The sequence below is a fragment of the Cryptotermes secundus genome, unplaced genomic scaffold (genome assembly GCF_002891405.2).
Source record: "Cryptotermes secundus unplaced genomic scaffold, Csec_1.0 scaffold1016, whole genome shotgun sequence".
NCBI classification, from domain to species: Eukaryota; Metazoa; Arthropoda; class Insecta; order Blattodea; family Kalotermitidae; genus Cryptotermes; species Cryptotermes secundus.
Genome location: NW_019724759.1, coordinates 1,135,515 through 1,157,888, shown reverse-complemented (window position 1 = coordinate 1,157,888; position 22,374 = coordinate 1,135,515). Strand labels below are relative to the sequence as shown.

Sequence of the window (22,374 nt, the reverse complement as noted above, 5' to 3'; positions counted from 1 at the left end):
ATATGCATTGTCGACTTTAACTCGATAGTGACGATTCTGTAGGTAGGATTTGACGAGGAGAAAGTAGTTGAGGGGGAGAGAGCGACGTAGTTTGAACAGAAGGCCAGTATGCCAAACTTTATCGAAGGCTTGAGATATATCCAGGAAGGCTGCTGAGCAGTATTGTTTCGTTTCCAGTGCCTCGTGTATCTTGTTCGCAATTCGATGACTTTGTTGTATTGTAGAATGGCGTTGCCGAAATCCGAATTGGTGATCAGGTAAGAGTAGTTGGTTTTCAACTATGGGGAGAAGTCTTTGAAAGAGAAGTTTTTCAAAGACTTTGGAAAGCAAGGGGAGAAGGCTTATAGGTCGATAAGATGCGGGTACATGAGGAGGTTTACCTGGTTTCAAGAGGAGTATGATTTGGGCTACTTTCCATTGGTCAGGGAAGTATCCGATGAGGATGGAGGAATTGATGAGTTGCGTAATGTATTTGTTTCCAGCAGGGGGGAGTTCTTGAAGGATTTTTCCCGTGATGAGGTCGTACCCTGGGGAAGTTTTGGGATACAGGGTTTTGATGATAGTTCTGACCTCGGATTGTTTGAAGCGGGGGAGAGGGGGATCAAGTTGATAGGGAGATTCCAGGTAGTTGATGATGGAATTCTCTTCTTCTGGTGGGTTGTTGGAGGGGTGCGGTTGAAAGACGGATGCTAAGTGATTGGCAAAAGTGTGTGCTTTGGTGTTGTTGGTACTCGCCCAAGTGCCTTGTGGAGTTAGAAGTGGAGGGGAGGGTGTAGTAATGTGTTTGTTTTTCTTAACTGCTTTCCAGATGGAGTAGTTGGAAGATGCTGTGGGAGAAAGGTTTTGTATGTAGTGTTGAAAACTTTCGTTGAAGTTGTTTGAGAGAAGTTGTTTGAGTTCATAGGAGGCTTTGTTAAGTTGACGCTTGACGGTGCGGGAGTGGGTTGCGTGCCAGATTCGTCGAAGACTTCTTTTATGAAGTATTTTTTGTTTGATTATAAGAGGACAATTGGAGGTTTGATGTACTATTGGTGATTCTGGTGTTGAGGACCATCCGGCCCATTGAATTAGGTTGTTAAAAGAGTTTATTGCTACTTCTATGTCGGAGGGGGTTTTTAGTGGGACGTGTAGGTCTAAATGCTCTGTGAGGAGGAGACGGAATAATTCCCAGTTGGTTTTATTGTTGCAAAGGCTGGGGTGGGGTGTACGTAGTGAGATGTTGAATGATAATGTGATGAGGACTGGAGTATGGTCTGAGGATAGTTCAAGGCATGACTTGGCGGCTATGGAGTTGTGGGGGATCCTTTGGAGATACAAAAGTCCACAAAATCCGGAAGTTTGTTTCGATCTGTTGGCCAGTAGGTGGGTTCGCCAGATGAGTGGTGGTTGTAGTGGAAGCATTCAATGAAGTTTTGAATTGTGCGTCCTCGGGGCGAGAGGACTAAAATTTGAGGAAGAAACTAGTGAAATGCTACATTTGGAGAATAGCTCTGTATGGGGCTGAAACATGGACACTTAGGGCAGTAGATCAGAAACATCTGGAAAGCTTCGCAATGTGGTGTTGGAGAAGGATGGAGATCAGTTGGACCGATTATGTGAGAAATGAAGAAGTGTTAATTAGAGTCAGTGAGCAGAGGAATATCCTACACGAAATAAGAAAACGGAAGGCTAATTGGATTGGTCATGTTTTACGCAGAAACTGCCTTCAAAAAGAAGTTATCGAAGGAAAGATATAGGGGCGGATAGAAGTGACAAGAAGACGAGGAAGAAGACGTAAGAAGATGCTGGATGACCTTGGGGACAGAAGAGGATACTGTCATTTGAAGGAGAAAGCTCTAGATCGCATTAAATGGAGGAACTGTTTTGGAAGAGACTGTGGACCTGTCGTCTTGACAGATTACTGATGATGATGAGTGGGGGGTGGAGTCTAGTTAGGTCCACTCGGCACGGCGGCCACTGACTGGCCTATTTTACCTGCCCCGGGTGATTATAATGATGGGAGGATTTGGTGGAATGAAGACTGGCATGGGAAACCGAAGTACTCGGAGAAAACCTACCCCATCGCCACTTTGTCCACCACAAATCCCACTTGACCAGACCCGGGTTTGAACTCAGTGCCTTGTTACTCAACCGGCTGTTCACTCTAGCGGCATATTTCGCTGGTTCCCTGCAGCACTACACAACAGTCAAATGTCGCACATTTACCAAGACTGACACAAACTCCATGGATCTGCCCTACAAGTTGGTTAGAATTGTAGGTATTTCGGGAGGTGTGCAGCTGCAGACCTGGGCGCTGCCTATCCTGCGAAGCTGCGTTTGAGGTTTGACAGCGATAGCTATTAAAACTATTGCTTTCTTGGTTGCAACACAAGAAACCACTAGAAACATGGCTTACTCTTCGACGCTGAAGGTGGAGGCCGACATGTTTCTCCAAAGCTCCAGCATTTCTCCCAACTACAGGGAATTACAACCAAGAAAATCCTCAGTCCCACAAGAAAAATCCCTGGATAGTATCTTAAATTAGGCCACGATCGCTTCCTTATACGTCTTTCCTCATTATTCACTATCCTTCGTTCCTATATAACCTGAGGCACTGATAACCGCCAAGAAACGAATTGAAAATAAATTCAAAAAACTACATGAATCAAGAATTTTTCTTGGAAAGCTAACTGTCGCTTATATAGTGAAGAAATGTTCCACCTTTATGAAAACTGGACGGTTCACATCGTGCTGACAGGAGTCCACCACTGAACCCTGTCACGATTCACGTTAATACAGGTCACATCTGCACACACTACTTAAGATACATTTTGCTATTATCCTTCCAAATACGCCCATAGTTCAAACTTTTGGGACCTTTTGTCTTCTCGTTTGCTGCCTGCCTGTTGTTTTGTATGGATGTGAAACTTGGTCTCTGGCATTAAGGGAGAAACATAGACCAAGGGTGTCTGAGAACAGGGTGTTGAGGAGAATATTGGTATCTTAACATAATAAGTATGAAGTAATAGGAAGTTTGAGAAAATTTCCTAACGAGGAACTTTATAATTTGTGAATCTTCGCCAAATAAAACTACAATAACCAAGTCGAGGAATTGGATGGGGGGGGGGGAAGTAGCATATATAGGAGAAAAGAGTTATTCTTACAGGGTTCTAGTGGGAAAGCCAGAAGGAAACAGACAGCTAGGAACATCTAGATGTAAGTGTGAAAAACAATATTAAAATGGATCTTGGAAAAAAAAGATGGGGATGGTATGAACTGGATTCATCTGGCTCAGGATAGTATCCAGTGTCGGAATGTTGTTAACGCGGAAATAAAATTTCGGGTTCATTAAAGTTTTGGAACTTCATGAGCAGCTGAGCGACTAGTGGCTTGTCTCCATGGAGTTACGTAGTGTCGTTCCCAAAATGCCTGAACTGTGCCAAATTTTATAATAGTGTAGCAGGTACGTTGCACAGTTCAGACATCTGGGAACGACTATAACAAATCAAAACCCGATTCAGGAGGAAATTAGAGAAGACTGAACTTGGTTAATGCTTGCTACCTTTCAGTCCAGAACCTTTTGTCTTCTCGTCTGCTGTCCAAAAACATAAAAATCAGAAGAAAAAAATTGTAGTTTTGTCTGTCGTTCTGTATGGGTGTAAAACTTGGTCTCTGATTTTAAGGGAGGATCTACACCAAACAGGATCAAACAACCCACCCACACGATTAGAAAGAACCGTTAACATGCCAGCATTATAAGACCTTACATTCTGATAATAAATTATGACTGAGGGTGTTTGAGAACAGAGTGTTGAGGAGAATATTTGGACCGAAGAGAGAGGAGAATATTTGGACCGAAGAGAGAGGAGAATATTTGGACCGAAGAGAGAGGAGAATATTTGGACCGAAGAGAGATGAAGTGACAGGAGGTTGGAGAAAACTGCATAATGAGGAGCTTCATAACTTGTACTCTTCTCCAAGTATAATTGTAGAATGATCAAGTCAAGGAGGATGAGGTGGGCAGGGCATGTAACATGAATGGGGAGAAGAGGAATGTACACAGGATATTTGTGAGAATGGCAGACGGAAAGCGACCACTGGGAACACCACGACGTATGTGGGTGGACAATATTAAAATGGATCTTAAAGAGATAGAATGTGATGGTATGAAATGGATTCATCTGGCTCGGGGTAGGGACCAGTGGAGGGATCTTGTGAACATGGTAATGAACCTTCGGGTTCCATAAAGTGGTGGAAAGTTCTTGAGTAGGTACACAACTGGCAGCTTCTAAAGAAGGACTCAGCTGCGTGAGTGAGTATCTGGTATGTTTGTGTTACGATTTTGCTCTACGTTCTAATGGCTAGACACCAACATAAATTTAGTCATTTCTGCCTGCACTCCAGAACCAATCCAATCACCTAACAAGCGTCAAACGGGGCTTCTGTGTTTTTCTTTCTGGCACTAATATTTTCCCCCCTCTCAAAATGTACAATTAACATGTGCACTGTGCTCTGGTAATAAAAACATATCGGTTTCAGAGAAAAGCACTACCTCTAACTTCAAGGTCCAAGCTTAAGTCAAGCTACCGGCAAATCCAGGTCAAATTGACATAATCGGCAAAGATCAGATTTGAAGTAAATAATTCAATCACTTTGTAACCTATGCTGATGACGTCAGTTAAAACGTATATAAAGCAGTCGACCGAAGTCACTCTTGCGCCCACAGAGTCACATATGTGAGGGATGGGTTCTTATGATCGTGAAGAAACTGACCTTTACTTAAACCAAACGCAAAACAGCGGTGTTTTACTCACACTCTTTTCAGCAAAGCTCCAGGGCTTCCAAGGCAGCCATTATCGTTTCCTCTCTCCCACCATCCCGACCGATCCCACCTCGTGAACAACAGGAAGTAACGTAATTTGAATCCCACTTCTCCCTTCACACCACACAGGCGGCGGTGAGGAGCAGTTGCCAACCCCTGTCTATTGCAGTCCAGAATGACCTTCTTCTTCTTCTTCTTCTTCTTCTTCTTCTTCACACTAGCATAGCTGAAGTACACGCAAATATTGAGCAATATCCAAACCAACACATGTTCGCATGTCGATGGGAGGACCAGTCAAAATGAAAGACACCTCACAAAGGTTATGCCTTCTACATATTTCTCCTCCAAAGTACAGGATGTTAGAAAAATAGTTTCTTATATCTGCGATTCATTATAAATTCGGCGGTACAATATAACAAGAAGTTCTGGGAAGAACTAAACGCTTAATTTTCCTTTCAGTTCATAATGAGTACTTTATACGACACTGAAGGCATAGGAAACACCGCATCCAACAATTCTTCTATTGTTGCTTGTGTATTTCTTGCAGCGGGAATGTGTCTACCAATCCGTTGCCTAGCATCGTTATGGCAGTTACAACAAGGTGATCTCATAAGCCTCCTTTTATATTTAAAATATAAGGAAAGTAGACTAACAAGAATTTTGCTTCATTTTTATGGATGTGAATATTGGTCTTTCACATTAACGGAAGAAAGTAGACTTAGGGTGTCTGAGAACAGGGCGTTGAAGAGTATATTTGGACCTTAGAGGAAGAAGGTAACAAAATGGAAAACATTTCATAACATGTCTTTCATGAAATTTATTAGGATAAGCAAGCCAAGCAGGATAAGATCGTTCTAGGTGTGTAGAAAGTATGACAGAATATAACATTGCATACAAAGTTTTTGTACGAAGTTCTGAAGGAAGGAGACAATTAGGCAGATCTAGATTGTGGATAATATTAAAATGGATCTTGTAGCAGTAGGAAGGGAGGGCGTAGACTGAATTTTTTATTTCAAGATAATGACCAGTGTCTGCTTCTTGTAAGTATACCAATGTAATTTCAGGTTCAATAACATGCTGGAAATATCTTGAAATTGGCTGGGCAGGGCAGCAGTGAGGAATATACAAAACTTCAGTTGTAAAAATTGAAGGAAGGAGACCACTTGATATAACTAGTTGTGTATGGGAAAATTATATTAAAATTTATTTAAAAGCAATAGCAAGTGAAATGGAGGAGCCAGGATAGCTCAGTCGATATAGCGACCGGCTATGTGCTGGACCGCCGGGTTTCGAACTTCAGAAGAGGAGATAATTTTTCAGTTGTCCACTAAATCCAAACCGGCTCTGGGGCCCAACTAGCCTCCCATCCAACAGGTAAAAGTGGGCTCTTTCTCCGGGGTGTGAAGCTAACCACTCACCTCCATCTGATGCTGAGGTCAAAGATGCTGGAGTTATACCTCCACTCCACCATGTAGTGCTTAATTAATTAAGCACAGGGACACTTTTACCTTTACTTTAGGATGTGAATGGATTCGTCGAGATTAGGGCAGGAGATAAATAGAAGACTTTCGTGAAGACAGCAATGAAACCTACGTATTCCTAAGCGGCGTCCGTAGTCTAGAGGTAACGTTCCCACCTCATGACTCGTAGTACGCGGGTTCAAACCCGGCGGAGGTCGTCGAATTTTTAAGGGCGGAAAAATTCAGGGAACAAGTCCTCCGGGAGGGGCTTTAAGTCGTGGGTCCCGTGTCGTAGCTTTACGGCACGTAAAAGAACCTCATATCTCCAAAGGAGGTCACTGAGCCAAATTAACGGACGTTTCCCGCCCAACAGCAGTCTCTAATACCTCTGGTAGATGGGGGAAGCATTATAGATACCTCTCAGCTAGTAGAGCCGGTCTCGCTGGCTGGGCGGGACTGATGGTAAGCACCAGTCCCGGTAGGATATAGAGACGGGTAGAAATCATAGAGGGAAGCACAATGGACCAATACAGGTCTCAGTGCATGGGGAAACCCACCCTCTCTAATAACTAACTGACTAACTACGTATTCCTAAAATGCGACGGATTTGTCTCTTAGTTAAATTCAATAGACTCGGATCGATGAAGTTAAGTAGGTAGTTTTCTAGAGTTTTTTATTTGTTTTTTTCTTTTTTTAATATTAATAGGAAGGATTTGGTTGATTAATCATGATGCTTCGGAAAGGAGTTGATTTCTACATAAATACACGCAGAAACCGCCGGAAGTGGAAGTACTGGTGTTATATTCGGCATTGTCCTTTGCATTTGATGTATTTAAAATATACCAGACAATTAGAATGTCCAATTAGTATAATAGTTAGCAATCTTAATACTCGTTTCAATTGCTAACTTCCGGAAAAATGTAGGACGTTAACAGATGATGACATGGTTTGCCACTACCACCGTTGGTCGCCATCCAAGTCTCGAAACGTTAAATTTAATTAAATGACTTGAGCTGTAAACATAACTAAAAAGGCAACATATCCTGCTAAAGGTCGGTTGTGTGGATTAAAGTGTAATGACACTGTAAAAGTGTGGTTACATTCCCTTCGTTGGCTTTTACATCAGCGAGAAAATGTCACTGTAATGGAAACCCGAATGCTTAAGAGTTCAGTAAAGGCGTTCCTTCGGCAGCGCAGTCGGTTGAGGCGCTATGATACAAGCTGGAAGGTCGCTGGTTCGATTCCCGATGAGGTGGATTTTTCAATTGACCTGATCCTTCCAGCCGCATTATGGCCCTGGGGTCTACTCAGCCTCTAACAGAATTTAGTACCAGGAATATTCCTGGGGGTAAGGGACGGCCGGCGCATAAGGCCGACAACCTTACCACCATCTGTGGGCCGATTGTCTAAAGAAAATGTGAGAACCTCGACATCTCACAACCCTATGGGCCTCCACGGCCTGTTTACAACTTTAGTAAGTCGTTCTTTAAGTTCAAATTAAATGTCAATAAAATATCTCAGCAGCTTTAGTTCGTATCCAGCGGAATATATATACGATCTAATCTTAAGCGAAGTTTTAAAAAATAAATTAATAAAACCAAATTTATTACACATATTCACATGTCAGCTTTGCTATGTGTTATTTCCGAGTACAACACAGGACAGTACGGTACAGTCCCTATATATCTGTATGACCAGAATTTCCCCGTCTATATTATTTGAATCAAAGCATCTAGAAAAAATAAGGCACTAATTAAACAATTTAAATTGTCCATCCTGAGGAGTTAAGATATTTCTTCAGCTTGTTAAAAAAGTTCCCTGCCTTTTATTAGGGAACCAGAATACTTATTAAAGTGTTCATAAAAGCACGTCACTGGCTCCTATCCTGAGCCAGATGAATCCAGTTTACAGGAATTTAAAACTTAATTCAATATCATACTCCCATACATGCCAAGGTCTTCCAAGCGGGCTCCTTCCTTCAAATTTCCATACCAGACTAAAAGATTATTAACGTCGTTCAGTGTGATTGATAAATGTTGTGTTTTTAATCTTTCATCCTTTACACGTTCTGTCTTAATAATTTTTTATAAGGACCAGGATGAACGAAGTCAAATTCCATACCAGAAATTTATAAAGATTTCTCTTCCTTCCATGGGGGCTACATTCACCGCCCATTTCATATTCCTAGTTTTGATTATCCTCTTAACATCTATCGACAAGAACACGCCATCTACATTACATAATACAGAATAGCGGTTATGTTCGCAATGGAAACGAGGAATTACTCTTTTAATCCTCAACTTTGCTCAACCTCCCACTCAGGTCACAGTTCTCTGAATTCCCATATGTAAAATTTATTCAACGATTTGCAGACAATAATTATTTAATTATAACATAAATTCGCTTAAATTTCAACAGCGAATAATGATAAACAAACTTCTTCAACAATACCTAACCTCAATGTCTTAAAAGATTTTGGGGGAAATGACACATTGTTATTAAGATACTAATATTGCTAGAATCGGTCTGACAGGCAGCTTTCACATTAATCTGTTTGTTACTGGCTAGAATTCAGAAAGCATCCAGAAGGCCCTGCCTTCTCGACACAGGTCCTTGTGGTTTTTCCTCTGTCCCTAAGAAAATTTTGAGATAGTTCCGAGGTTAAAATTTGCCACTGCGTGTTTAAAATTCTACGAAGCTCTTCCTATTTAAATCCATCAAAACTAAAATCCTCCCACGTGAAGTTACTCAAATTATAATTGTAAAAACAAACGTCGTTGTAAGACAGAATCCCTGACTTTACTACAGTGGGAGTAGAGCGCCTTGACAAAATGGCTGATCGAACGCTAGATAGAAGCGGTTGAAAATGGCCGCGCTACAAAATTACTTCACGTCAGAACATCTACATCGTACTAAGAGTCTCTGTGCACATTTCGGTGATGATTTAAGAGTAATTTTCTGCCTCTCCCATACAAGACTACTAGCCAAAATGGACCTTTGGAAAGGTCACTAGACCATTAACGCAAGCGGTTTTTGAATTAATTATAATATCCCAAACATGTTAACAGGGTCACTTAGAGTCCAAGCGATCCAATGGCAAATGTTAACACGCTGAAACGTAAGTTATGTAGCTGTTAAAACAAGTCATTCTTCTTAATCTTCTACACTAATGCTATGATATACAGTACAGTGTGTTTCAAATAAAGGTGTATTCTCTGGAGAAGTAATGTTGAAGGGCATATGCTTGTTTTAGCGGCCTGCTTCCCCTCCGCCAAACATCCACTTTCAGAAGTTGACCATATGGCAGGAGGAAGGTAGGGGGGCAGGTCCAGGCCAAGCCTGTTTCTTGGTCCAGGACCTGCGATCAGGATGGTATAAATACACCAGGACTGTCCCCAGTTGGTCACACTTGTGTCTTGTGCACTTAGGAAGCCATTGTCCGCCAGCAGTTCAATTACAGTACACTGCGCATTCACAATGAAGACATTGGTGAGTAAGATCATTCTCAGTTTCGTCGTCGCAACGTGGACGCCTGAATTGACAGTGAATTCGGCTAACTTGAATTTATAATTCGGTGGTCTTCAGAGCAGAGGGGATTCATTTAGATTAACTCAAATCTGGAACCGTTCATAGCAGAACAGTAACTCCATGCTGGCCTTCGCCAGAAACGTCATTCTTTTATTCGGGCTTCGAAAGATTCAGTCAGTACTGCACAGAAAACACAAGGCGTCTCTATTTAAAGTCAAAATCTTCAGCTCCTCTAGAAAAACAATAAATTCTAGGAAGAAATGATCGCCTACTTTCCTTTGATACACGGACAGCGCAGAAAATGTTGCGTCTAATATTTCTTACATTTTTGCCTGTGTATTTGTTGCCGCTGTAACGTTTTTATCGAACCGTTGCCTAACAATAATAAAGGGATACACATGCTGACACAGACTGATGGAAGGAATTTATGAAGTACGCCGTTGAGATAGGTTGAGCTCCCATGATATACATACCAAGTTTCATAAAAATTGGGTCAGGCATTCAAAAATTAATTCGGGGGAGGTTTCATAGACACACAGCATGGTAATCTCATAAGTCTATTTTTATTTTTAAAAAATAAACAAAACCTTAAAAATCACTGTTTGTTATGAGGATGTTAAGAAATACGTAAATATAATGTGGTGGAATAAGCATATGTACTTAACCTTAAAGATGATGGTATATATATAGTAACAACTATACTTTAAAGACTTAACTGTTATGAGTTATTTAGTTCGAGTCGTTTTGTAAACAAATATTGACAATTTTTGCTACCCTACGCCCTTTAAATACATCTTTTTAATGTGAACATGGGTTAATTATTTTTATACTCAGTGTTGCCTGGAGAAAATATTGTTGCCAAGGATAAAGAATGTTTTATTAAAATCGATAAATTTACAATTTTGTAATTACATTTGTACACAATATTTGCAAAGCTATGAAGAGACTCGCTGCAATTTCGATGCGGCGAATGAAGAAACTAGAAAGCACAACGTTTCGGAAACTTGCCTGTTTCCGTCCTCAGGTGAACGGGAGGGGTGAGACACCTACTCTGTTGGCTTCCTTAGAACGAGCTAACCTCAACCTAGTTTCTAGAATACCGGAAGATAGATAGACCAAAAGCCCAGTAATTCTCCTTAATTAATCACCACGTTATGAAAAGATCTGCTACCCTCTGGGCGGTCTCCAGACGTAATCCAGACGCTGTGAAAAATAAGAAAATTTCTTGCCCTTTCCGTGATTCGAACCCTATTCATTTTTCATCCAGTCCAACTTAATTAGCTATAACATGGACAGCCGAAGACGCTCTGCTGGCAAGGAAGTTCGCTGTGGCAAGGAAGTTCGCTGTATAAGTAAAAAAGTAAAGTAAAATATCCCTGTAACAGGCCGTGAAGGCACATATGGTTGTGAGACGTTGAGGGTCCCACATTATCTACACAATCGGCTCAAAGATGGCGGTAAGGTTGTCAAACTTACGCGCCGGCCGCGCTTTACTCCCCGGGATAATTATTAAATTAATTCCTGGTACTCATTTCTGTTAGAGGCTGAGTAAACCCCAGGGCCTGGCGCGGCTGGAAGGATTAGGTAAATTGAAAAAAAAAATTCCAGTGATCTCATTGGGACTTGCACCCGCGACCTTCGCTGTATTGCTATGTAAATAATTACGTTTAAAACGCCGTAGGGTAAACTGTGGTACGTCATGAAACTTGTTTTGACAGAATAACTAAACCCTGTATTTATCTGAGTATCGGTGTTGACCCTCTAATTATGGCGCATAACTCGCGGTCCCAAACCAGACGCGAGAAGTAGCTTCAGTTCACAGCTGCAGACATGCTGATAGGCAGGCCCCAGTGTAACCCCTTGACGCTGACCTCAGTACACCTTACTATTGCCTCAGTGAGGCGTATTGAGGTGCGAAATGTTTACACAAGCCTCAGCCCAGCAACTCTTTTTCCGCGCGCGAAGAGTTCTTCACATTGCACAATACCGGTTTCCGGCCAACGTAATGGAAACATTATCATAGCATTTGTCAGGGAGGTCTGAGGAAAATCAAAAACAAAACTCTCAGTACATTCGGTGTTCTGCCAGATAACATTTTACGGTTATATACCAACTCTTTAATTGACCAATTAAGGTACTATCCAAGAATTTGCATAGAGGGACAACGGAAAATCTTAGGGTAGTCAGTGTCCAGGCCAAGTTTCGAACCGAGCACTTTGCGAATAGAAATCCAGAGAGTTATAGCTACAGCTCCATACTTTGTTTAATCTAGTTGTCTTCTGGCATAATATGCATATCCGATTATCCTCCAATGCGTGCTGTATTTCCAACCCAAATGGACTCGCATTATAACTCATCCTAAAAGAGTAGGTAAAGGTTAGACAGTATCGAGCATTTTGTAAAACACCCTCAGTCTATGTTCCTCCCTTAATGTCAGAGGCCAAGTTTTATACCCATACAGAACCACAGAAAAAAAATATAGTTTTGTTTTCACTGTGAAATTTCAGGTACCCGTTTTCAGTGGCGACTTAATTTGTGTGCGATGGTTCGTTATAAACACGACAAGAGGTAGAGACTGTAACATTTTGAAAACAAAAACAATGAAATTGTCAAGGAGATTCTTAGGCTCTTTGGAGCAGTGTTTGACAGTATGTAAATCTTATCTCATGTGCCCACTTATGAAGCTGCCCCTGGTATGGAGCCACTACTTTAATGACGGACGCTGAATTATTACTTGCACATCTATTTGCCGACTGACTCTGTTGCAGATCGTATTGTTGGCTGCAATAGGAGCAATAATGGCTGCTCCACAGCGTCAAATCCAGGGGACGCCACTACAACCCGGTTCAAGGCTCCAGCCCATCGCCATTTTGAGGCAAGCACTGGACTTCCAGCACGACGGGTCGTATCAGTTCAGGTGACTTGATATTATGAACTTTGTGGGTTCAATGCATTCTGCAACAGGAATACAAAGAGGAGTAGAAGGATTAAATATATTTAAAATATATTATTTATGTTGAGTTGAAATTTATCTATTTTCTATTTATTTTACTTCAGTTGTGATCACCTTTCTTATATTTAATTTTACGTAATAACTTTATGTATGAATTTTCGTAACACTGAAGACTTCTGTCTTCTGGGATATAACGCCGTGTAGTCCGTGGAAAGTCAACTTAAGTTGCGGAGGAAGATGTAGCCTCAATCTTTAGAATCGATGAATAAGCCAAGCACAAACCAGAATGAAGCAGGTAGCAAGCTGAGCTCTGCTCTCCGAAACGTCGGTTGACTTTCAACGGTATACATAGCGTTAGATTCCAGATGATAGAACACTTCATGACCTCCGCTGAGAGAACCTCAAATCCGACATTGCATACACTTTAATATAACACATTTTAACTAGATTCTTAGAAGTTTAATATAAATCTAGAAGTGGCAAATAATGTTAAGTGTAAGAGGGTACGCGTGACGAAAATAACGGGTTCTAGGTCGGATGATCGGATTTATTGGCACTTCGGTTACAAGTTCTCTTAATCACATTCAATTATAAGGCTACCGCTATTCTACACACGTTCAGTTCACCGTTACACAGGCACTAGGGTTCTCAGTCTTCACTAGTCGTTTCCTGGCAACGGATCTCAACACAGAAACTAGCGTTTCAATTTACTATGAAGTCTTCTTGTCTTCAAACACTATGCACTCCTCTGTCCTCATTTGTACTCTGTAAGGGCTTTGCGACGCGCTGATCCCCCGTCCAAAGGGTCCTACCGACTGTGTGTAGGATTAAGAAACTGAAAACAAGGTCAGGGTCTAACAAAAGGATTGTAAATGTAGTAATTGTATTCTGTTGGAGCCGTAAGATGGAGCTAGTCTCTCCCCCGAACCGGATATGAAACCAGCGGAGTGAGATTCATACTAATCATGACTAGATAACAGAAGGAAAGTCCGCTTCTGAAAGTCTGCGTCTGTAGCTATAGCGACGGTAGAAAATGTGCACTTGTCAGTTAGAAAACTTCACACTTCGAAAATGATTTCCCTTCACAGGCATCCTTCAGTACTCGGACTTCACTCGGCGGGTTAGCGTAACGTGAAATTGTAGGCCTAGAAGCGACGGAAGTCGTTTGGAACCTCGGCCGGGGCACTGGCCATTCTGACCGACGTTTTCCTTGGTTCCCCTCGATGCCTCTGGGGTCACGATAGCTCAGTCCGTACAGCAATGGGCTGGAAGGCCGGGGTTCGATTCCCATAAGATATATGAGATTTTTCTCAGCTCCATAGCGTCCAGACCGACTCTGGGGCCCACCAAGCGGGTACTGGGGGTTCCGTGGAGCGAAGGTGACCACTCAGTCTAACTCAAGGATGGTATAGCTATACCACCACTCCCCCATACGTGTTCGTGGCGTAGTGCCTTAATTTATCTTGTGGGAGCCATGACAGCGCAGTCGGTAGAGCGACTGGCTACGGGCTGGACGACCAAGGGGTTGGAATTCGAGTCCCGGTAGTGTCAAGAACTTTCTCCTGTCTATATCGTTCAGACCGGCTCTGGGACCCACCCAGTTTCCTAACCGATGGGTACCGGGGCGGGGCTCTTTCCGCGGGAGTAAAACGGCCGGGCCGTGAAGCTGACCATTCACATCCAGCTAGTGCCGAGGTCAATAAAACTTAGATCTATACATCCTCTCCCCTCACGGCGTAGTGCTTAATTAGTTAAGCACAGGGACAATTTTACCTTCAACTTCACTTTACCGTTTACTGTTTAGCCAACGCCTTCAGACAATCTGGATAAGGCCACGAGAGTTTCCTTCCAAATCCTTTCCAATTTATTTATTATACTAATCTTCGATGCTATGGAATCTAGCCACTGACACTATAGTTAAATAAGCCACAAAGATAACTTTAATAGACCTTCCCTTTTGTTCACAGAGTGTACATGATTATTTCCTTAAACAGCATTAATCATTTGGTATTCACGCTGTTGTTCAGTCCGAAGAAAGAGTAGAATTCTTAAACATTGTTCAGGAGAACTTAAGGTTTCGAAGTGTCAGACTGCGGGGAAGAGTGGACAAATGACACCAATGAACGTGACTTCATGACCTACTCTCATGAATGTAACAGCCACTGAACGACAATAAACACAACTGCAGAGGTTATAGATCAAGCTACTTAAACAACATAAGTGGGCCCGACCATGTGCACCCACGTACGAAACTAAGGGACAAAGGACGCCGATAAATGAGGATGCCAACCCACGCGCCTGCGTCACTTTGAGTGCCTGACACCTGGGTAAACATTTGTCGTGAGATATTCGCAACGAAAACACACGCAATAAAAAACAATCCGTTATTACGGAGCTAAAACTGGGATTATCAGACAACTGAACGGAATAAGCCTTTTAAAATTGAATCAATTTACAATTCGCTCTTATAAAAAATTTAAGTTGAATAGTGCGTGCCCAAAAGTAGATTTCCCACACCCCCATAGATTTCGCGACCCACAATTTGTGAACCCCTCCTGAGGGCAATAACACTGGGGTTTCCCCTACCGCCTCTTTCACGTGATGATCAAAAATCATGCGCAACATGTTGTGGCGAGATTACTGTAGATGGCGACACTAATCATAACCTGTGCGAGGCATCTGGTGAGTGAACTTCGAACTGTAGGCATTTGAGATTCTCACCGGTGGTCAATCAGACGTATAGGAGGCGCTGGTTAACTTCGTGGACTGTTACCCATTCCAGTGTGGAAGCTAAGAAGGAAAACGGCCATTTTCAGGAGCACAATGGGTCTACTACTTTACGTCTAAGGAGGAAATAAAAAAATTCGGTGTCCCGTTTCCTATTTTTCCCGCGTGTCTCAATGATTACCTACCTCCTTGCAACCTGCGTAGACAACCAAGCCAGTTCCTCAACTTACACATTTAAAGTCTGCAGATGAAAGCAGTATATTCCTCCGAAACGTCGGTATCCGCCTACATAACACCAGAAGACCGCAATCTTAAAAATAACAACTATGAAGATCTCAAAATTTATATCCACTAGACTATACGGCGATATATCTCGCAACTGAAAGTTAGGCCCAGCGATAACGCCCTAGACTCATATTCGGGAGGTACTCCTCTCGAATCTCGATCGGGACTCTAGCTATCCTGACAGGTGTTTCGTGAATTTCCTCAATTCATCCACACATATTTCGGAATAGTACCGATTCCTTCCAGATCCTTTCAAATTCATCATTTGTTTAGCAACCTCCTATTCGGCGATACATGGTTTTCATACTGACAGCGCCTTAAATTACCCCTCCCCCAAAATAATTCTCTACTTTAGAAGACTACTCTCCTTAATCACTTCCACAAGCATTACAAATCTCGCAGTACAGAGCGTAAAGGTAAAGCTACCCCTGCAACAGGCCGTGGAAGGCCCACAGGTTTGTGAGAAATCGAGGCTTCCACATTATCTAGACAATCGGCTAACAGATGGCGCGCCGGTCTCCCTTTACCCCCAGGATGATCAATGGTACACATTTCTGTTAGAGGTTGAGTCGATCCCAGGGCCATAGTGAGGCTGGAAGGATTAGGTCAATTGAAAAAGCCAAGAACCTCTTGGGGAATCGAACCCGCGACCTTCCGTCTTGTAGCATAGTGCCTCAACCAACTACGTTATCGCGTGCCCCCTAGTAAGGAAGGCAATTTGAAAATGCAATGCACCTTTTCAGTTTTGTGTTTGTAAACTCTGTCATGTGAAATATTACAGAACTGTTTCTTCTTCTTCTTTTTTTCCAGTTACGAAACGGAGAACGGAATAGCAGCGCAAGAACAGGGATCGATCAAGAACCCAGGGCAGAAGGACGAGGCGTCTGTTGTGCAGGGTGCCTTCTCCTATACCTCCCCCGAAGGGTACCCAGTCAAACTGACTTATATCGCTGATGAGAATGGGTTCCGAGCTGAGGGGGCCCACCTGCCTACACCCCCACCCATCCCCGAAGCCATACTCAGGGCTCTGGACTACATCAGGGCTCACCCTGAGGAAAATGATGAGAACTTAAACAGGGCAAGGATCCCCAGCAGGGGCTTCTTCGGCAGCAAATAGATCTACGTCACTCGACTCGAACGGTCTTAGAAAAATCTCAAAATGAACAATAGTTAGGAAGGTTTATAATGTTGATTCAGGTATTAAAATATCGAAATTTCGACCAGATATATAAATACGAACATGTACAAATTAATCCATTTTAATACAGTAATATTAATAAATGAAAGCCTTCTTTGAATACAAACATGCCTATATATCACTGTTGCATTTAAATTAAGTACACCCAGGACCTATTTCTGTTTATAAATGCTTCATTTATTGGCTAGAACTTGCATCACTTTTATCTGTAATATTTATTTTACGAGCTTAAAAGGCTATATAAACACTGAAGCATAATGAAAGGTATAATCATCACAAAATACATTATTAATGAATATTTATTCACAGTTTTTAGGTGGACGTATCCTTCTTGATATCGTGCAAAGTAAACTGGTTTATATTTGTTAATTTTATATTCGCCATGGATGTCACTGAAAGTGAGAAAGCGATCATATTATAACAGCAGTTGTTGAACTGTACAAAATGGCCACTAATAAAAAGAAAATGGGAGCTAAGACACGGGTTTCAATTAATATTTCGTTTTTATGTTATTGAAATTCTAAACCTGATTTTGGTTGTAAAAGTCAACGAAATAAATAAGCACACTTTTCATAATCATCAACAGGCTCCTCTTTGCCTTTTTTTCTAAATAATATTTATTGCCTTGTTCAGCATGGACAGCGAACATACGTCTCATTTCTGCAAGCAATCAATCGATTTTGTCATATGATATATTCAACGAATGGAAAGCGCTGAAATGGCTGTTTGCACACATCTTACAAATAATAGGGCAAGCCTACAGAATTTTGTGACACATTTCGTTTCGTGATTCGACAATAAATTTGCCCCGGACTTACGTACTGACATGTTATAGTACCTCCGCCCCTGTGAGGTACGCTGGCTATGTTGTGACGTCACGCTATCACTGCACTTCCTTTCGTAATTAGACTGTGCCAACTGTGATGATACAGCACTGTTAAATAAATAAAGTTAAAGATGTTCCTGTGCTTAACTAAATAAGCACGACGCCATGAAGGCGTATGGGGGGGGTTGTATAGATCCACATTTTATTGACCTTGACACTAGTCGGAGGTGAGTAGACAGCTTTACTCCCCGACTGCTTTACCCCGGGAAAAAGCCTCAGGTACCTATTGTACAGAAGGTTGGGGGAAGACAGAGCCGGTCCCTACCGGGACTCGAACTCCGACCTCCCGGTCAGCCAGCACGTAGCCAGCCGCAATACCGACTGTGCTATCGCGGCTCCTAAACATTAATGATCTTAAATAATATTTTTTACAAGCGCACGAAATGTTGTAAAGGTAAAAAGGTAAAGCTATCCCTGTAACAGGCCGTGAGGGCCCATAGGGTTGTGAGATGTTGAGGCTCCCACATTTTCTAGATAATTGGCTCACAGATGGCGGTGAAGCTGTCAGCCTTACGGGCCGGCCGCCTTTTACCCCCAGGAATATTCCTGGTACTCATATCTCTTAGAGGTTGAGTCGACCCCAGGGCCATAGTGTGGCCGGAAGTATTAGGTCAATTGAAAAAACCAAACTCAACAGGAATCGAACCCGCTACCTTCCGTCTTGTAGCGTTGTTCCTCAACCAACTACGCTACCACGTGCACCCATATGCTAGAAGTAAAAAATAAAAGTTGTAAAGGTAAAGCTATCCCAGTAACAGGCCGTGAAGGCACATAGAGTTGTGAGACGTCGAGGCTTCCACATTTTCTAGGCAGTAGGCTCACAGATGGCAGTGAAGTTGTTAGCTTTACTCGCCGGCCGACCGCCCTTTACCTCCTCCCCCAAGGAAGATTCCTTCTATACTCATTTTCATTAGAAACTGAGTCCACCCCAAGGTCATAATGCGGCTGGAAACAGAAAGGCAGTTCCACTTATATTTTCAGTTTATTAATAACATAAAAGTGAAGGTAAAATCGTTCCTGTGCTTCAATATGTATGAGTCAACGGATGTATATTTCAACACTCGTAACCTCAGCTCCAGCAGCAGGAGAGTGCGGTCAGTTTCAGGCTATGGCCGTTCTTGTTGCAGGACAACCAGCTCCACGGTACGCATCATGCAGAAGGCAATGTGAAGCTCAGAGCTATGTGTGTTCCACAGGTTCAGTAGTTCTCCGTAGCTGGAATGTCGCTCAAAGAAACAGGATCTGTCACGAAAATTGGTACCCGTAGTTTCAAGGCATATACCTTCATACTGAGACATCCAGGGCCAAAAGCATTTCACACACAAAGGGGCTGTTAAAACACCCACACGATATTGCACGGTTATGATTTGAAAATGGAACCCAATTCTGTGTATAGAGCCAGGATAGCGCAGCCGGTATAGCAACTGGCTAAGGGCTGAACAACCAAGGAATCAGAGTTCGAGTCCCGGTGGGGGAAGACTTTTAACTTCTCTGTGCCATCCAAACCGGCTCTCGGGTCAACTCAGCCTCCTATCCAATGGGTACCGGGTCTCTTTCCCCGGGGGTAAAGCGGCCCGGGCGTGAAAATGTCCACTCATCTCAAACTAGTGCCAAGGTCAAGAAAACGTGGATCCATACATCCACCCTCCCATACATCTTCATTCCGTAGTGCTTAATTACTTAAGCACAGGGATAAGTTTACCTTTTCTACCCAAATCTGTGTTTATATTAACAATCTGCCTTCACCATAGCACGGAATGTTACGAAGTGGGCCTGTCATGTAAATGGAAGGCCACTGAGTCACCATCACTGCACATGTGACATGTTTCATGCAAGAATTATTTTAATATTCCTGGACTTGTTGTAGAATGTAATGAAGGGATTTGGTGATGAATGAGGATCTTTCAGGTTCTATAAAGAGAGAACTTCTTGAACAACTGAATACTCAATAGTGATGGCCATGCACTATGAATATATTTACCAGGAAGCAATTAAAGTTAGCTTTTATCCTGTTTAGCCAAAGGACGATGCATTCCCCATAGTTTCAAATTATTAGCTGTGTGGTCTGAAAAAACTGACTTCAGACGAAGCATATGATTTCACGTCAGTGGTCTGCACTGTTACAGTATTCTTTGTTTCAGTACATTTTGCACATTCTCTATAACATTTTGCAAACGGACACCGACGAAAATTAACGTTTGACACCCTTTACATGTAACACAGAAAGTAGTGCAATAAGCACTGAATGATAGTCATACACCTTTGGTGCGTTCACTCTACCTATTAGTTTCATCATGTCCATCCGTCTGTCTGCAATATCACACTGCCTTGCCCGTGTTAACCAAACTGCGTTTCACAGACCAATACAAAATTTTATCAATTTTTTGTTTTATTCTGTTCTAGTTTCTTCATTTTAGGGGACGTGTTACTGCATACATCAGCATTTACGTGTAACTGTGGTTCTCTGACAGATTCTGATGAGATTTTATCCATGTTCATACATTACATTAGCGTGACTGTGTATGATTCCGTCCACGTAAGTTGATTTCAAGCCCCTCATTACTGATACACTTGAACATATTTGCAATGTTTACATCAGGTACTCAGATGAGAAAATGGGTTACTGCATAAAGGTCACAAGGATGAATGAACTAAACAAGCAATATGTTACGTAACGTTTGCAAGTAACGCGTCATTTCGAGAAAATCACGTAGCATTAAAATGATAACGAGTATTTAAGTAGGCATTATCAAAATTCTTGTCCCAAGTCCTGTTATCGGCCTGAACTTGATAATCTGTTCAATTTACAGCCATTTACGCTAGCAGAGGGGAGAAAAACTAAGCATTTGCAGCCCCCCCCCCTCCCCAAGGGTGATTTTTTGAATAATCAAGACTGAATAAAGAAAGTAAATTGCCAATACACCAACATACTTTAAGTTAGCAAAATATTCTTAAACGGTTTAAACGTGCTTGTGAGCAAATATTTTGCCTGCACCTCCCCTTGGAAAATCTTTTGGAGGGGCGTTATATTTACAGCAGGCTGACGTCACGCATAAGCAAAATAACATGTTTAAGGTTGACCCGATAAAAAGTTTTGTCCAGTCACTATATTTGGCAACTCTGCTCTGTAAAAAAATTTGCGAAATGCAAAGGAACGATAACAGGATGCAATCTGGCAGAACCGTCTGGGCTATGCTACGACCCAAAAAACGTCTATTTCGCCAAAATGAATACCATGAAACGGCAATAACAAGCTGAAATTATAGTACAGAAATGCCACCAGGCTGTTCTTATTGGAGATATTCAAAATGTCGGCCCTTAATGCCCAGACAGAAGACGGGACACGCTGTATATGTACGTATAATGTATTTACGTTCATACTGAATTGAACTGAGCTAAGTATAAACTGGCAGTTGCGTAGCTAAAAATGACTTAATTACCAAATGTTTAAAAATCAGCACAATGAAAATAAAAAGCCCGGCAGACAGACAGACACGAAGAAAGTAACAGGCATGTAGGAACTGTCAAGGAAGATTGCGAATAACTGTAACAATGAAGAAAGCAGTCTTCTGGGATTTGGCACCGTGTATAAGTGGTGTTAACCGACGTTTCGGAGGAACGTATCACCTCCATCTTCAGGGTAGAATGTATAAGAAATCTGAAGATTGAGGCGATACGTTCCTCCGAAACGTCGGTTAACACCACTTATACACGGTGCCAAATCCCAGAAGACTGCTTTCTTCATTGTTACAGTTATTCGCAATCTTCCTTGACAGTTCCTACATGCCTGTTACTTTCTTCGTGTCTGTCTGTCTGCCGGGCTTTTTATTTTCATTGTGCTGATTTTTAAACATTTGGTAATTAAGTCATTTTTAGCTACGCAACTGCCAGTTTATACTTAGCTCAGTTCAATTCAGTATGAACGTAAATACATTATACGTACATATACAGCGTGTCCCGTCTTCTGTCTGGGCATTAAGGGCCGACATTTTGAATATCTCCAATAAGAACAGCCTGGTGGCATTTCTGTACTATAATTTCAGCTTGTTATTGCCGTTTCATGGTATTCATTTTGGCGAAATAGACGTTTTTTGGGTCGTAGCATAGCCCAGACGGTTCTGCCAGATTGCATCCTGTTATCGTTCCTTTGCATTTCGCAAATTTTTTTACAGAGCAGAGTTGCCAAATATAGTGACTGGACAAAACTTTTTATCGGGTCAACCTTAAACATGTTATTTTGCTTATGCGTGACGTCAGCCTGCTGTAAATATAACGCCCCTCCAAAAGATTTTCCAAGGGGAGGTGCAGGCAAAATATTTGCTCACAAGCACGTTTAAACCGTTTAAGAATATTTTGCTAACTTAAAGTATGTTGGTGTATTGGCAATTTACTTTCTTTATTCAGTCTTGATTATTCAAAAAATCCCCCTTGGGGGGGGGGGCTGCAAATGCTTAGTTTTTCTCCCCTCTGCTAGCGTAAATGGCTGTAAATTGAACAGATTATCAAGTTCAGGCCGATAACAGGACTTGGGACAAG

At 42.0% G+C, this 22,374-nt stretch overlaps 1 protein-coding gene across 1 annotated transcript; it reads left to right on the top strand.

Moving 5' to 3' along the window:
• The first annotated feature begins 9,668 nt into the window (after positions 1-9,668).
• LOC111863008 (endocuticle structural glycoprotein SgAbd-2-like) lies at positions 9,669-17,428 on the top strand. The gene is made up of 3 exons (XM_023848933.2): positions 9,669-9,750; positions 12,558-12,706; positions 16,565-17,428. The coding sequence occupies exons 1-3, from the start codon at positions 9,739-9,741 to the stop codon at positions 16,869-16,871; spliced, it is 468 nt and encodes a 155-aa protein (XP_023704701.1). The 5' UTR covers positions 9,669-9,738; the 3' UTR covers positions 16,872-17,428.
• Positions 17,429-22,374: the final 4,946 nt, after the last annotated feature.

Coding starts and splice junctions, on each gene's coding strand:
- LOC111863008 (XM_023848933.2), top strand. Junction 12,707..16,564: donor GACGGGTCGTATCAGTTCAG/GTGACTTGATAT, acceptor CTTTTTTTCCAG/TTACGAAACGGAGAACGGAA.